The sequence below is a fragment of the Oncorhynchus mykiss genome, chromosome 8, assembly GCF_013265735.2.
Source record: "Oncorhynchus mykiss isolate Arlee chromosome 8, USDA_OmykA_1.1, whole genome shotgun sequence".
NCBI classification, from domain to species: domain Eukaryota; kingdom Metazoa; phylum Chordata; class Actinopteri; order Salmoniformes; family Salmonidae; genus Oncorhynchus; species Oncorhynchus mykiss.
In genome coordinates this window covers 67,461,077-67,476,073 of record NC_048572.1, presented here as the reverse complement: position 1 = coordinate 67,476,073, position 14,997 = coordinate 67,461,077, and the positions used below count along the sequence as shown (strand labels likewise).

The 14,997-nt window shown below is 41.3% G+C and overlaps 1 protein-coding gene across 13 annotated transcripts in view; it reads right to left on the bottom strand.

Annotated features, from left to right (window-relative positions):
* Positions 1-1,771: 1,771 nt before the first annotated feature.
* LOC110530403 (5'-AMP-activated protein kinase subunit gamma-2) overlaps positions 1,772-14,997 on the bottom strand; it is a 43,450-nt gene continuing 30,224 nt past the window's right edge. For 4 of the 13 annotated variants that reach the window (XM_021613425.2, XM_021613421.2, XM_021613424.2 and 1 more), the window contains 13 exons: positions 13,143-13,369; positions 11,076-11,136; positions 10,186-10,292; positions 9,685-9,766; positions 8,981-9,039; positions 8,821-8,866; positions 8,683-8,737; positions 8,430-8,556; positions 5,288-5,453; positions 5,137-5,174; positions 4,873-5,019; positions 4,332-4,425; positions 1,772-3,536 (listed from right to left, as the gene is read on the bottom strand). In XM_021613425.2, coding sequence (XP_021469100.2) covers positions 3,505-3,536; positions 4,332-4,425; positions 4,873-5,019; positions 5,137-5,174; positions 5,288-5,453; positions 8,430-8,556; positions 8,683-8,737; positions 8,821-8,866; positions 8,981-9,039; positions 9,685-9,766; positions 10,186-10,292; positions 11,076-11,136; positions 13,143-13,369 — 1,241 coding nt within the window. In that variant the 3' untranslated portion in view covers positions 1,772-3,504. Of the gene's footprint in view, positions 3,537-4,227; positions 4,426-4,872; positions 5,020-5,136; positions 5,175-5,287; positions 5,454-8,429; positions 8,557-8,682; positions 8,738-8,820; positions 8,867-8,980; positions 9,040-9,684; positions 9,767-10,185; positions 10,293-11,071; positions 11,480-11,592; positions 11,683-13,142; positions 13,370-14,997 lie in introns of those variants that run through there. The other 9 variants (XR_005052936.1, XR_002474523.2, XR_002474524.2 and 6 more) reach the window with 9 other exon arrangements.

Below are 14,997 nucleotides of genomic sequence, written 5' to 3'. Positions count from 1 at the left end.
GCAGAGGAACCGCAGCCTCCTATTCTAATGAGCTCTGCAGAGGAACCGCAGCTGCACCCCACAAGACATCAAAGCCCCCCCTGAAACGCAGAGTTTCTCAGCCCTCGCCCTCTCCGACTGCAGATAAATGCAACGTGTAAAAACCAAATGCCCGAGGTCTGGTTTTTACACCCTCTTTCCTCCTCATTCATATCACACTTGTCTTCAAAGGCCAGGGACGTGTGCTGTTTCACAGAATTAGTGAAAGTCATGATGCAGTAAAACTAATGCTAGAGAGAGAGGGAATAGGATGGAGAGACGATGAGAGATATGCCTGAGGAGAGAAACAGAGTGAAGTTCATTTGAGTTTGAGCCCCTCTCAAGCCCTTCTCTCCATGCATATAAAATACATGACAAGCTTCGAAGAAGGAGAATTTTAAATCACCCTTACACTTTCAAGGGAACGTCCAGTGTGTGAGTGTGTGTGAGAGAGAGAGAGAGAGAGAGAGAGAGATAAGCAGTCAGATCAGACAGAGGCCAGCAAGCCAACAAGTCCTCCTGCTTTAGGGCTACAAGGTGTTGGGATATTTCATCCTCACTGTTGATCCAAGACGAGTATCTAGAAAAATACTAGTTTTTACCTTTGCAGTAGATCCAGATCCATTGAGATTACAGTGCCATTCCTACCCCACATAGACTGACAGCCTCCTGATTGTTTATCTTGCCTGTGAATATATGGAATATATCATGTCTATAAATAAATATGATTTTGTTGGTGAATTTGGAGCAGAATATCTGGTGTCATATGAGTGCTATGAAATGACATTCTACTAACCTTCACAGTCTGTCTATATATCATACAATCACATGGTGGCTAGTGACAAATACCACTTGTATTAGACTGTCACCTTGTGGCTGGTGTTCAGAAATCCTTGGAATGGTCTCGGGAAGGTCAATAGTGTTTTCTGAGGAACTCTACCCTTTACTTGAAAGCTGATGTAGAACAGCTTTGGAGGGAGATGTTTACTGGTATGTGTGTGGCTTGATGACATTTTATTTCCTTGAAATATTCTAATTATAGAAGCAACTCCCTAATGTGTAAACAATTAATGTCATAGGAGCACTCCAATAGTTTCTAGCATGGAACTTCAAAAGAGGAGAGGGAGAAACTTCTGTTGGTATGCTCTGAGCCTCAGACTAAATTTACTTAACCTGCTATCTAAATTCGAGTACTCTCAGGACTCCACGTGATGGCCAATCTTAAAATAGCTGCGGATATGCCTGCAGTGCAGCTCTTAACCACTAGTAGGTGGCAGTGTTCAGACATCGAATGTCGCAATAATGATTATCATCAAAAGTCTTTTAGCCATGTCTGTCAAGTAAGGTCTATTAGAGAAGTGCATAAACATGTGTTATACTGTATGAAGGTAAATAATTAATGTGCATGGCAGTCATAAAAATATTACATCCATTACATTTTTATTTATTTAACAGGGCAAGTCAATTAATGAACAAATTCGTATTTACAATGACCGCCTAGGAACAGTGGATTAACTGCCTTGTTCAGGGGCAGAACAACCGATTTTTACCTTGTCAGCTTGGGGATTCAAGCTAGCAACCTTTCGGTTACTGGCCTAACGCTCTAACCACTAGGCAACCTGCCTCATTCAGGATTATCATAATAAGCTAATTGATTTACCCAAACACGTTTCATTTGGATTGCAAAACAGTTAAATATGGTGGTGCAAATCTACAGTCAAAAATAACATTCAATAAACACATTACATAAAAATACATTCAGTGTCATCGTTTATTTTTCTGCACGCAGAAAAATAGAAAAGTAAAGAACATTCACAACTGTTATAGTGTCGTTTCTCATGCTTGCACATGTACATCTTGTTCTGAATAGAAAGTATCTTTATTTATATTGGCTCATTTTGCCACAATATATTTACAAAAATAATATTAAAACTGCAGTTATTTTAACATGATTTCTTTAAAGTTACATAAAAATAAAGCTTTCTCTGGCACATTTCCTGAAAACGTTCTTATTTACAGTGAAACAATATAGATGAGTTGTCAGAGGTGTATTCTCTGGCCACAACACAGGAGTCTGGTCAAGAGCAGTTCAGAATCCACCATTTTGCTTTATAGATGTTATAGATGTTGTAGATGGAAGTGATCCATGGCTCAAGTGCATAAAGCGGGCAAAATAAATGGCTCTAAATCTCAACCCAAGTGTTATCGAGAATGAATACAAAATATATATATCTGTCTCTCTTCACAGCATGTTACTCATATACAAACAAAACCCCTCCAATCATAACCAGATAAAGCATGAACACCTGCAATAGGCAAAAGGCACTGTGACTAAGGATTGGACAAAGAGACTGCATATAGCCCCTAAAAGGGGTGTGGACAACAACTCATTATAGCAACATGTGGCTTACCATAGAACATGCTATAATATGGCCACATTTGATACTAAAATGAAGAATGCAATTATATTGTCTAAATGGTCTGTGTTTGACAGCATAGAATATAGACGTTATTTACTCAACCATCACTTTTAGTGGTCCAGTACGTTCCAGCTCCACCGATACAAACAGGTTATTATTTCCCGTGGGTAACTTATACACATGCTTGTGTGTATCATCAAGTAAGATGCCTTGGCAATATCTGTCAATCTACTTGTTCATTGAAGGTTTGAAACTATCCAGTGACTAGGCACTGTTAACACGACAGAGCAGCATGATACTGAGACAAACACCAAAACGTATATAGCCCTCATATACATACATAACCACAGTTCAGACTGGCTCAGCCCCACAGTGAATCAAGTCCAGTTCCATTCAGACAGAGAGATGCTGGTCCTCCAGTATTAAAGCCATTTAGCCCCCAGTAGCAGTCCAATCCAGCCCAGCCCTTTGGTTTCAAAGTCTAGTGCATCAATATGAAGGGCTCTGGACGTAAAGGTAACTGTCAAAATAAAGGAAACACCAATATATTAATAGGGCATTGGGCCACCACGAGCCGCCAGAATAGCTTCAACGCATTTCAATGCACACTTCAAGTGTCTGGAATTATATAGAAGGGATTTTTCCAAGAGATATTCCATCATTTGGTGTTTTGTTAATGGTTGTGGAAAGCACCGTCTCAGGCGCCACTCCAGAATCTCCCATAAGTGTTCAATTGGGTTGACATCTGGTCACTGGAGACACACACCCACTTTAAACCCCCTATGCTCCTTTGAGACCACTCTCTCAAAGTCACTGAGATCTCCTATTTTAGCCACGGTGAGAAAATAATGGGCAACTGTGCATTTTTATACATGACCCTAAGCATGATGGGATGTCAACTGCCTAATTAACTCAGGAACCACACCTGTTTAGAAGCACCTGCTTTCAATAGACTTTGTATCCCTAATTTACTCAAGTGTTTCCTTTATCTTGGCAGCTACCTGTAAAATACAAGTTATATATTGTAGGACAGCCTCTGTGATTCCAGCAGCAGTAGCCCCCCGTCTCACTCCAGGAGGCCCTCCTCTCTGCAGGCATCTAGGGGAGGGAAGAATAGACATGTGAAGTAAGGACACAATAATACATACCACTAGCCTGGTCCCAGATCTGTTTGTGCTGGCATTCTAATGACCATAGGTGTTGGCTATAGCGACAGATCTAGGACTAGGTTAATGTCCAACATGAACAATAGTAGGCTTATTTGCATCAGGGAGATAGTTGTGCAAGATGCTTCATGTTTCTTTCACGCTCACATCGGAGTTGATGAGTCTGCTCACTGCAGTTTTCAAATCTGGGAACTGATGCACCAGCCAATTCAAAATGCAATTTCTAAATGCATTATGACTGCACCAGCAAAGGCATTTCCTTCCAAAAAACAAACATGCAAACTCATTATCTTACATTATTCTACATTCTTTATGTTACATCATTCTTCTTCATTATTCAAAACTATAAGCAGATAGACAAAAAACCAAGACAACAAAGAAAGGCTACCAAGCATAATGTCAAGTAAGACGTTGACATTAACATTCTATTAGAATCTGAGGGTAGCACGAGAGGAAAGGACATGGTCCTGAGTCAGGACACAGACACACAGCCAAGCCCACACCAAACTGTCACGAGCTGGCATACAGGATGGCTCAAGGGCACAGGCAGCCTGGCATCAAGCCCATGCCATCCGCATGTGGGAGCCAACCAGCAAATGCCTGAGTGTGTGTTTGTGTCCTACCTGTGTGAGGAGGGCGAGGCAGGGCAGGACAGGGCAGAGCGGGGAGGGAGCTCAGGGTCCAAGAGTCGTATTAGGAGGGGGTTAGGAATGCTGAGCATCTATACCTGCTGGGCTGAGCACCAGGGCCTGCAGGATGTCAGACAGGGAGATGATGCCCTCGATGGCCGAGCGATCATCCACCACTACCAGCCGGTGGACCTGGCACGCACATACACACATACACACATACATACATACATACATACATACATACATGCATACATGCATACATGCATACATACATACATACATACATGCATACATGCATACATGCATATATACATACATACATACATACATACATACATACATACATATAGGAACACGCGTACAAAGAGACACACACAGTTGAAAGAGAAAAGGAGATATATTGTTTATTTAAAAACACTTCTTTTAACCTTTAACTATGCAAGTCAGTTAAGAACAAATTCTTATTTACAATGACGGCCTACCCCGGCCAAATCCCGGACGGCGCTGGGACAATTGTGCGCCGCCCTATGGGACTCTCAATCACGGCCGGATGTGATACCTAGGGACAGTGAGCATTTTGTGTCTCTGTTGAGTTTACGTGTTATTGTTGTGTTGTATGTATGTGTTTGAACACACCTCTGCTTTGACAATCTTGTCCACGATGGTCTCCAGTGTATCCAGCTTGTGGCATTGCATGACCCCCTCAAAGTACTGGCAGCGATGCCTCAGAGCCTGGGTCACTGTGATATCCAGGTTATTATAAGTCTTCTCTGCTGCCAGGTTCTATTCACATGATACACAGACACTCATGGCTTTTTAAAAGGAAAACATTCACACAATATATTTTTTGAGGGGGAAGTAACAGGATTACCAAGCTGTATTTTGAAAATCATAACTTACTATGACATCAAATTTGGAGTAAATATCCACCACTTTCCCTGTGATGAGATTGAAACATAACCAGAGTTGAGCTGAATCTCAATCAGTCAAATGTACCTGTAAAGTATATTTTAACAACAGTTGTCACAAAGTGTTTTACAGTAACACGTACCAGATACGTCCACAACAGGCAGGGCAGACACCCTCCTCTCTACGAAGATCTGCAGGGCCTTGATGATGGGTGTGTCAGGGTGGATGAAGGCTATGTTCTTGTAGGTGCCGATGCCCAGCTCTCCTAGAGTCTGCTTCATAAAAGCCGGCTTGGGCATCTCACGCACCTGGAACACATAAGATAAAATATAACACCTATCGATCTATCTATGACTGGAACACAAGAGAGGATCACTTTTTTGCCTTGGAATCAACTCCAATTCCAATGTTAGTGCGTTATAGTTTGTTAAACAGCTTACAGAAACAAACGAACAACATGTAGACCTATCCCATCTATTATAAATATGTTAACTTGAACCTGTCTGCAGTCCACCTTGTTCTAAGTAAATGCATGGCTTCAATGTGGAAATATAAACATATCACTGATATAGGGGCTAGGCCTACTGTAAATTACATTCACACTGATATAGGGGCTAGGCCTACTGTAAATTACATTCACACTGATATAGGGGCTAGGCCTACTGTAAATTACATTCACACTGATATAGGGGCTAGGCCTACTGTAAATTACATTCACACTGATATAGGGGCTAGGCCTACTGTAAATTACATTCACACTGATATAGGGGCTAGGCCTACTGTAAATTACATTCACACTGATATAGGGGCTAGGCCTACTGTAAATTACATTCACACTGATATAGGGGCTAGGCCTACTGTAAATTACATTCACACTGATATAGGGGCTAGGCCTACTGTAAATTACATTCACACTGATATAGGGGCTAGGCCTACTGTAAATTACATTCACACTGATATAGGGGCTAGGCCTACTGTAAATTACATTCACACTGATATAGGGGCTAGGCCTACTGTAAATTACATTCACACTGATATAGGGGCTAGGCCTACTGTAAATTACATTCACACTGATATAGGGGCTAGGCCTACTGTAAATTACATTCACACTGATATAGGGGCTAGGCCTACTGTAAATTACATTCACACTGATATAGGGGCTAGGCCTACTGTAAATTGCCTAATGGCGGAGGATGGACATGCCAAATGTAGTCAATAAGCAATATCAAATGAATTATTGATAAGGCCTAAAAAGAGTGAATAATTCAAATCAAATTGTAAACAAAATGAAACAACTTGTTTTAAATCGGCTATGTGTAAATACACTTACAGACGCCATAATTGGAGGGTTTTTGTGCACATCCAAGCTTTTCAAAAGCACATTTTTTATTTAACCTTTATTTAACCAGGAAAAGCCTGTTGAGACCCAGAGCCTCTTTTTCAAGGTGGACCCGACCAAGAAGGCAGCAACAATCAATACATTATATAATTAAAACATACAACAATACAAAACAACATGGTCCAGCCTAAAACAAGCATTTACACTCCTCCATAACAGAGTCTCCCATCAATATTTTAAATGAATTCAGTGGCACTAACATATCTAGATGAAGCGTGGATTGTAGACTATTCCATGCCTCTGGTGCACAAGTAGCTGGACAAAGATCTAATATACAGATAAAAGGGAGAATGTCCACTCATCTTTATACTGCTTATAGTATTTTATATATACTGAATAAAAATATAAAAATGCGACATGCAACATTACAGTTCATATAAGGAAATCAGTCAATTGAAATAAATTGATTAGGCCTTAATCTATGGATTACACATAACTGTGAATACAAGTATGCATCTGATGGTCACAGATACCTTAAAAAAAGGTATGGGCGTGGATCAGAAAACCAGTCAGTATCTGGTGTGACCATCATTGCCTCATGCATTTGCCTCAACACATCTCCTTCAGATAGAGTTGATCAGGCTGTTGATTGTGGCCTGTGGAATGTTGTCCCAGTGTGCATCAACTGCTGTGCAAAGTTGCTGAATATTGGCGGGAACTGGAACACGCTGTCATGCATGTCGATCCAGAGCATCCCAAACATGCTGAATGGGTGACATGTCTGGTGAGTATGCAAGCTATGGAAGAACTTAGACATGTTCCAGGAATTGTGTACAGATCCTTGCGACATGGGACCATGTATTATCATGCTGAAACATGAGGTGATGGCAGGGGATGAATGGCACGACAATGGGCCTCAGGATGTTGTCATGGTAACTCTGTGCATTCAAATTGCCAATGATAAAATGCAATTGTGCTCATTGTATGTAGCTTATGCCTGCCCATACCATAACCCCACTGCTACCATGGGGCACTCTGTTCACAACGTTGACATCAGCATTCCGCTCGCCCACGACGCCATACACGTGGTCTGCGGTTGTGAGGCCGGTTGGACGTACAGCCAAATTCTCTAAAACAAGGTTGGAGGCAGCTTATGGTAGAGAAATGAACATTCAAATATCTGGCAATAGCGCTGGTGGACATTCCTGCAGTCAGTATGCCAATTGCCAGTTCCCTCAAAACTTGAGAAATCTGTGGCATTGTGTTGTGTGACAAATCTGCACATTTTAGTGGCCTTTTATTGTCCCCAGAACAAGGTGCACCTGTGTAATGATCATGCTGTTTAATCAGCTTCTTGATATGCTCACTGTTTTGCTCCTTTCAAAATTGATATATTGATTAAAGCTTTGGTGATTTAAGATTTATTTCCAAGCAGTCTCATGACGACCCAAACACTTCTTGACTAGCCTACTTGAACACACTGAGCAGGACAAAAACAAAACAGACTTCATTGACTGGAGGGGAGGCTATGATTGGTTTTTAATCAAATAAAACGAAATGGGAAGTATACAGTCACCAAATCACATCTTGTTTCATGCGCCTATGGGCAGTGTGCATCAAAGGCTGGATAGGCTGTGTTTCCACTGTCAAAATTCATACCATAACTAACGGTGTTACCGCTAAAACCAGATTTTTATTGGTCTTAAATATCCCTATCAGTGCTGCCTGAAATTAGCACTTTGGATCATGTTTTTAAGGAAACGCCTCAAATATTTCCACCCCTCCCATCTGGGCGGAAGTGTGCTGATGTTAGGTAAATTGCCGAACCTGGCGTTAGGGCTGGGAAACGCCAGTGCGCACATGACAAAATGACAAACTAACGTGCGTTTGACAGTAGCGCCGCCTTAACGCCATCCGAAAATAGAGCCCATGGTTTTAGACTTACAAAGAGCTGTAGGAACTTGAGGATCCTCTTGTGTGTGAGGATGTAAAGTGGGTTCCCCGTCACAGGGTCGATGACAGGCAGCCGGTGGATCTTGTTTTTAATGAGGGAATACACTGCATCAAATATGCTGCAAAGACAGACATAAAACACAAATGAAAAGACAATTGTGGAATTTTCTTCACATCCACGTATATTCAAGACAGATACACACACTCTTACCTGTATAATAACCTTTTATGTTATGAGAACGTACCTTGATTCGGGTGATATGTTCACTAAAGGCTTGAATGTCTCTTGCAAATATACTTCTGTGGAGAGACAAAACAATGTGAGTTAACTGTTCTGTACATGTCATTTAATGTCATAATTTAAACCAAAGCTCGTTACATACCTCTCCATGTCTCAAGCTTATGATCTTCCAACTCATATATTTGCACCTATAAACAATAAAACTATATTGACATCTAAAGAATAATCTACAGAAATCCAACATAGGAATTTTCATGGTAAACAAATATTTTGCTAAAATCGGTTCGTCCACTCAAACTTACCAACGGTGACTTGTAGTATCTGTGTAGTATGATGATGAAGTCTGTGATTGTCAACATTCCTGAAATGAGAAATGCATGCCTATAGATAATAGAATGACTAACAGTTGTCATAGAGCCGTCATAAAGCATTAGGTTGCCAACTGACCTCTAGCCAACAAACCATGCTCCACTGGCCATGGCTATTACAAGTAATCTCAACAAATCTTTTTTTTTATTTTTTAATTAAGAAACGTGACAAATGTTGTACTTAATCTGGAGATAATTGTTATCTACCAGCATGTACAGTTGAATTCGGAAGTTTACATACACTTATGTTGGAGTCATTAAAACTTGTTTTTCGACCACTCCACACATTTCTTGTTGACAAACTATAGTTTTGGCAAGTCGGTTAGGACATCTACTTTGTGCATGACAAGTAATTTTTCCAACAATTGTTTACAGACAGATTATTTCACTGATAATTCACTGTATCACAATTCCAGTGAGTCAGAAGTTTACATACACTAAGTTGACTGTGCCTTTAAACAGCTTGGAAAATTCCAGAAAATGTTGTCATGGCTTTAGAAGCTTCTGATAGGCTAATTGACATCATTTGAGTCAACTGGAGGTGTACCTGTGGATGTATTTCAAGGTCTACCTTCAAACTCAGTGCATCTTTGCATAACATCATGGGAAAATCATACTACACGAAGGGTGTGCCTTACCCACAAAACACTGCCTCTCTGAATCCCATAGTGGGGCAGCACGCACCCCATTGGCCACTAAGGCAAAGAACGCCTTCTTCACCTGTGAAAAGGGATCATAATCCGAGAACAAAAAAATATATTGATGGTATTCCACATCTTGTAAAATGTTTAGTGTAAATCCTAAATAAAACAATAAAGCGTTCTGGTTTGATGGGTTTCATATAAGGAAACTGGAACCATGAGGTTAATGGATTTGGTGGCTGAGCTCCTAAACATCAGTGTTTCTGTTCTTCCTTATGATTACTGTTTAACCTTTTATGAGTCAATAGTAATGCTCTCCTCATGGAACATTAACCATGCAATTTCCAATGCCTTTAGACCAAGGATGCACTTCAATACCCATAAGAATGCTCCTCAGTGGACACACCCTGTTAGATAAACAGATACTGTCAAACTTAGGTCAAAGTTAGTTAGTGCTTCTCAAAGTTACGTATACATCATCTTGTGAGCAGGGCTTACCTGTAGGCCAGTGTCGAACACGACCAGCTTGGAGCTGGTGGGAACGATGTCATAGCAGCAGTGGGACTTCATAAAGCGCATGTAAATATCTCTGTCTGGTTCAGCAGCTGGAAAGATGGGTAGAAAAATATATATTCACACTGTGTATACAGTACATCAAATAATTTCACTAGTCATTATACTGTATACTGAACCAATGAGGTCACGTCTGGGGCTGGGTGTGTTGAGTTTGATTCCCCTGCATGAGGCTTTGCGCTATCCATAGCCGCAGGAATAGGTTTTAGGATGGGAGTGCTTTTCACCAACGGGGCACACTACAGATAGCTATATTGGTCAACTAATACCGACTAGTAAAGGCCCAGGGCACTACTTTTGCAAGGTTTTTTTTTTGGGGGGGGGGGGTTCAGCACCCCTACTTAGCTGCTATGGCGCTATCATCAGGCAATAATTGGGTTATGATCAAAACAAATTCTGCATAATAGGACTTAAATATGAAGTATTTGTTGATATGTAGCGACAGGTGTTCAATAGCTTGTAACTGGTCCCATGTGGCTCAGTTGGTAGAGCATGGGCTTGCAGCGCCAGGGTTGTGGTTTGATTCCCATGAGGGACCAGTAGGAAAGGGTTTTAAAAGGTATGCACTCACTACTTTAAGTCATCCAGAGCTTCTGCTAAATGACTAAAATATATTCATATATATATTTAAATGTAACTAATATTCACATTACAATTCACACCAGCACTTTACAAAGAAGCAATCGGTACCATTGAGCCTGGTCTTGAACTACATCCAAATAAAATTGCAAAAACGTAAAATAAAAGGCTATAGGCAACACAATCAAATTAAATCAAAATGTGGGTTATTAATGCAGTAAAATGCACTTACTTACCAACACCATCATCGTTTAGGTCAAGTTTCTCCAGCATGCCTTCGAATAAACCGTAGAAATTCTGTAAGAATAAGAGGCAGAGGGGGTCAAGAACGCGCTCCAAATCTGGCACACCAATATCAGAGCAGTCGCGCGCTGCAGGCGCACAACAGCTAGCCGTTTGCCAAAGTGTGGACGAAAAAACAATGTAGATTCAATAACTGCTGGCACGTTCCACCATGACAAAATCATACATCTTGAGAGACTGAGACTAAAATGTCCTTACGCATAACCAACAAAAAGAAAAGCAAGCCCCGTCTGATACGCACAATACGCACTGCACGCAACTCATTCAAGTGCCCTTGTACAAGTTTCTACTGTATGTGGGCAATTCATATCGGGAGCTCTGCCTGCCAGTAACTTTAATGGCACATTATTATTAGACTACACGCCCCTTAACTGTAGTAGTGGAACATTCCTAAATCTATTTTGCTGCAGTCAATAAAGCCGTTGCCTACAGTAGGATCATACTACTGACCAAAACAGAGGAGTGAGCAACACGTCCGGATAAATAAACAGTGTGCAACATGTCCGGATAAATAAACAAAATAATACTTTAATTTAAAAAGCAGTGTATCGTCTCAAGTAGATATTTTTCTGCGCATTGTGTGTATTGTGAACGACAACGGAAATCGTTAAGGTTTCATTTATTATTATGATCACGCTCTAGAGACACACCCTCCATGCAGAACGACCAAGGCTCTTCACCATATTAGGAAATCCCTTATGTTGCCTAGCAGCGAGAAGCCAAGGATTCCTTGTCATTTTCTATGCCCATAACTGTTTTGCAGGACATTAAAATGCAACAATTTGCACAATGCATAGTTATTTACATTGACAATTATTTACAATAATAATAGCAAGGGATGAAGTAGGCTACTGCACAATGACTAAGACATGGTGCAGAGGTTGTGTACTGCAGCAAAATGATCCAATAACAAAATAAGTCAGTGTGCAGTTCATTTGCCTCTTTCCCTATGCTACAAAGCACTTCATCATCATGGCACGTTCTATGAGCCGAATCATATTGTGCTCTTTGTAGCATATGAGGATTCAAAACCATCTTTTTGTATTAGTAGTCTCCCCTAGCCCCTTGATTAGACCCTACCAGTGCACTGACAACCCACTGCAGTAGAAGAAACCGCCCTGATAGCTCACGCCTGGGATACCTAACCAACCCCCCAGTCACCCCATACCTCATGGTGACACAGCAATTCTCCAGCCAAAACCACTACTGCACTGTCATAAATCTAGCCTGTCTAACCCGCGATCAGCATGAATCCCATCCCACTCTACTGCTGCTGCACTGCCACAGGGAAGGGAATGCTGTATATAAACATGGGGCTGTAAATCTGAGATGGAGGGCTGTTTCATTAAAATGCTTCCAGATTGGATTTAGCAGAGACATTCCTTTGATTTGGATAAGAGCCTGGTGTGTGTGGATTTGAAATAAATAAATAAATAAATAAATAAATAAATAAATAAATAAATGAGAGCGACCAAGACAGAGAGCAAAAGAGTGCGAGAGAGCGAGGGAGAGACTTATGGCTGTAATCATGATGCCTTGGGTGTAATAAGCAACAACAAAAATGGTGATGGTGATGAAATATTGACTTACACTGCCAGGGTAGATAGAATTCTATAGCTCAAATAGACAGACACACAGTTACTTGAATTATTAGTTTTAACAAGATACCACATCAATCAAATCAAGGTCTCTGTCCAACAGGAGAGGGGAACAAAACAGACATATCAGTTCAAACACTGACTATCTGAACATCTTGATTAGGCTAGTATTGAACTCTGCTGAGCTGAACGTTAGAGCTGAACAAAGAGTCTTTGCTGAAACAATCACTTAATTCTAGTCATTTATATATTTTACCACTGTATATGTCGAGGAGACTCACATCAGCTTTCCCCCTTAAACCACATTTCTTTGGCAACCCTGAAATATTGCTTCAATACTGCCACTAACAAACACAGTAACCAAGAGGTTGGTGTAGTAGGAAGTAAGGAGGTATCACTCACTGGCTGTGAGGTAGTTTGGGGCAGTGGGAAAGCGTAGGGTATCGGAGAGGAGGAGGACATGGGGGGCTTGGCAGAGGATGGCAGGCTGAGGCGCTGTCCGGTGTCTGGTGGGGGTGATGAGAGGGAGCGTTCCAGGCGCTCTGGGGCACTCTGGTGAACCTCCTGGGGGAACAGCATGTGCAGGCTGGGGGTGCTGGGTGGGGTGGGGGAAGACGAGAGGCCGGAGACTGGGGAGGAAAGACAAGGACCAGAGAACGATTGACAGTTAGCACTGATCCACACAGGCCTGTCATGCATACATAGTTCCCCTAGAAATCTCCTGTAGTGCGGTTGCTATGTTCACAGGTGATCTCAACTCAATTTCTATTGTGTTATTGACTGTACATTTGTTTATTCCATGTGTAACTGTGTTGTGTCGGACTGCTTTGCTTTATCTTGGCCAGGTTGCAGTTGTAAATGAGAACTTGTTCTCAACAGGCCTCAACTGGTTAAATAAAGGTGAAACTAAAATATTTTTAAAATAGTGGCCTTTCTAATTGGGATATTCCATTGCAATAGAGTATGTGCTTGTCACATAATACTGCAATAGTGGAGTGGGTCCCCAATAGATTTAGCTTTTCAGAAGAATATTGATTTCAATATCATTAAGTATCCTCATGTATCATTAGCAGAGCATGGTTAAGCGCTGCCAGGGCCTGGAAACCTGCCAAGAAAATATCAACCCGTCCTGTCCTAAAGCACAGCAATCAACTGATTTCAGTGGATCATATTCACAGTGCAGTGTAAGCAAAGCTTGTGAGTCTTATGACAATACAGTAGACTCATTTGGCTGTACCGTATGTAGGTTGTCAGGAACGGGTTGGACAACCAAACAGTATCAGAGAACATCTTTAAATACCTCAAAAATTAATCCAAACCTGGTTCAGATTTCAAACAAATCAATCAAATGAATGTGTAGAAAACTAATATTCTTGCAGTAGAGTGGAATATAGTTATCCTCCCTCCCTATCTAGCTTCATGTACTACTACCACTACACCATTGCCCAGCCTAAAGAACAGATATCTAGTCTACAGTATAATACAGTAGTAGTAGTGATATATCATCTAGCCTGGGCATCCTATATTGGACAGCTGCCCGAGAGGCTGGGAGGCTCCTGCTCTGGCAGTGTCTATGGCAGGTCGAGGCCGTCGCTCAGTCACATGACACCCTTACATGCCCCTCAGCAGTCACGACCCAGTACAGGGTGCGGGTTGACATACAACACCCACCCTGGCCCACCCTGCTGTGCTGACATATTTCTAAGGCCATACTTCCAGTGACGTGGGTGATGTGTACAGCCTGGTTCACATTTCATCCACTCCACCATGGGACTCTCATGGGCTCTGCTCACCTCCAGTAACTTATCAACAATGCTTCACTTTGACATTCAAGCCACCACTCACGAATCTAACAAACAATCACCTATAGGCACAGGCCATGAATGCCTTATAAAAAGGCACACTATCATAACAGCTGAGGTGATTATTGATCACTTGAACTCAAATGGAGTTTAATTGATTGAATTCCAAAACGCTATATATCCCTTTTCAGAAATGTTGGTAATTAGCTTTTTTGGTTTAAAGAACTTATGAAAGAGATGTGTTTTTCCCACATCTAATCGTGGAATGGGTTATTAAATGACAGACGTGTTTAACCCAGGGGAGAACGACTGCCCTCTCATTGAAGCCACATAAGTTCAAGGCCAACTGTGGTACTACAGGCATTGTTAGCAGAAAACAGGATCCCCCATTATAATGAAAGGGAAAATGGCGATATTCATGTTCAATCTTAGTATAAATAAAAAAAGCATTTTGG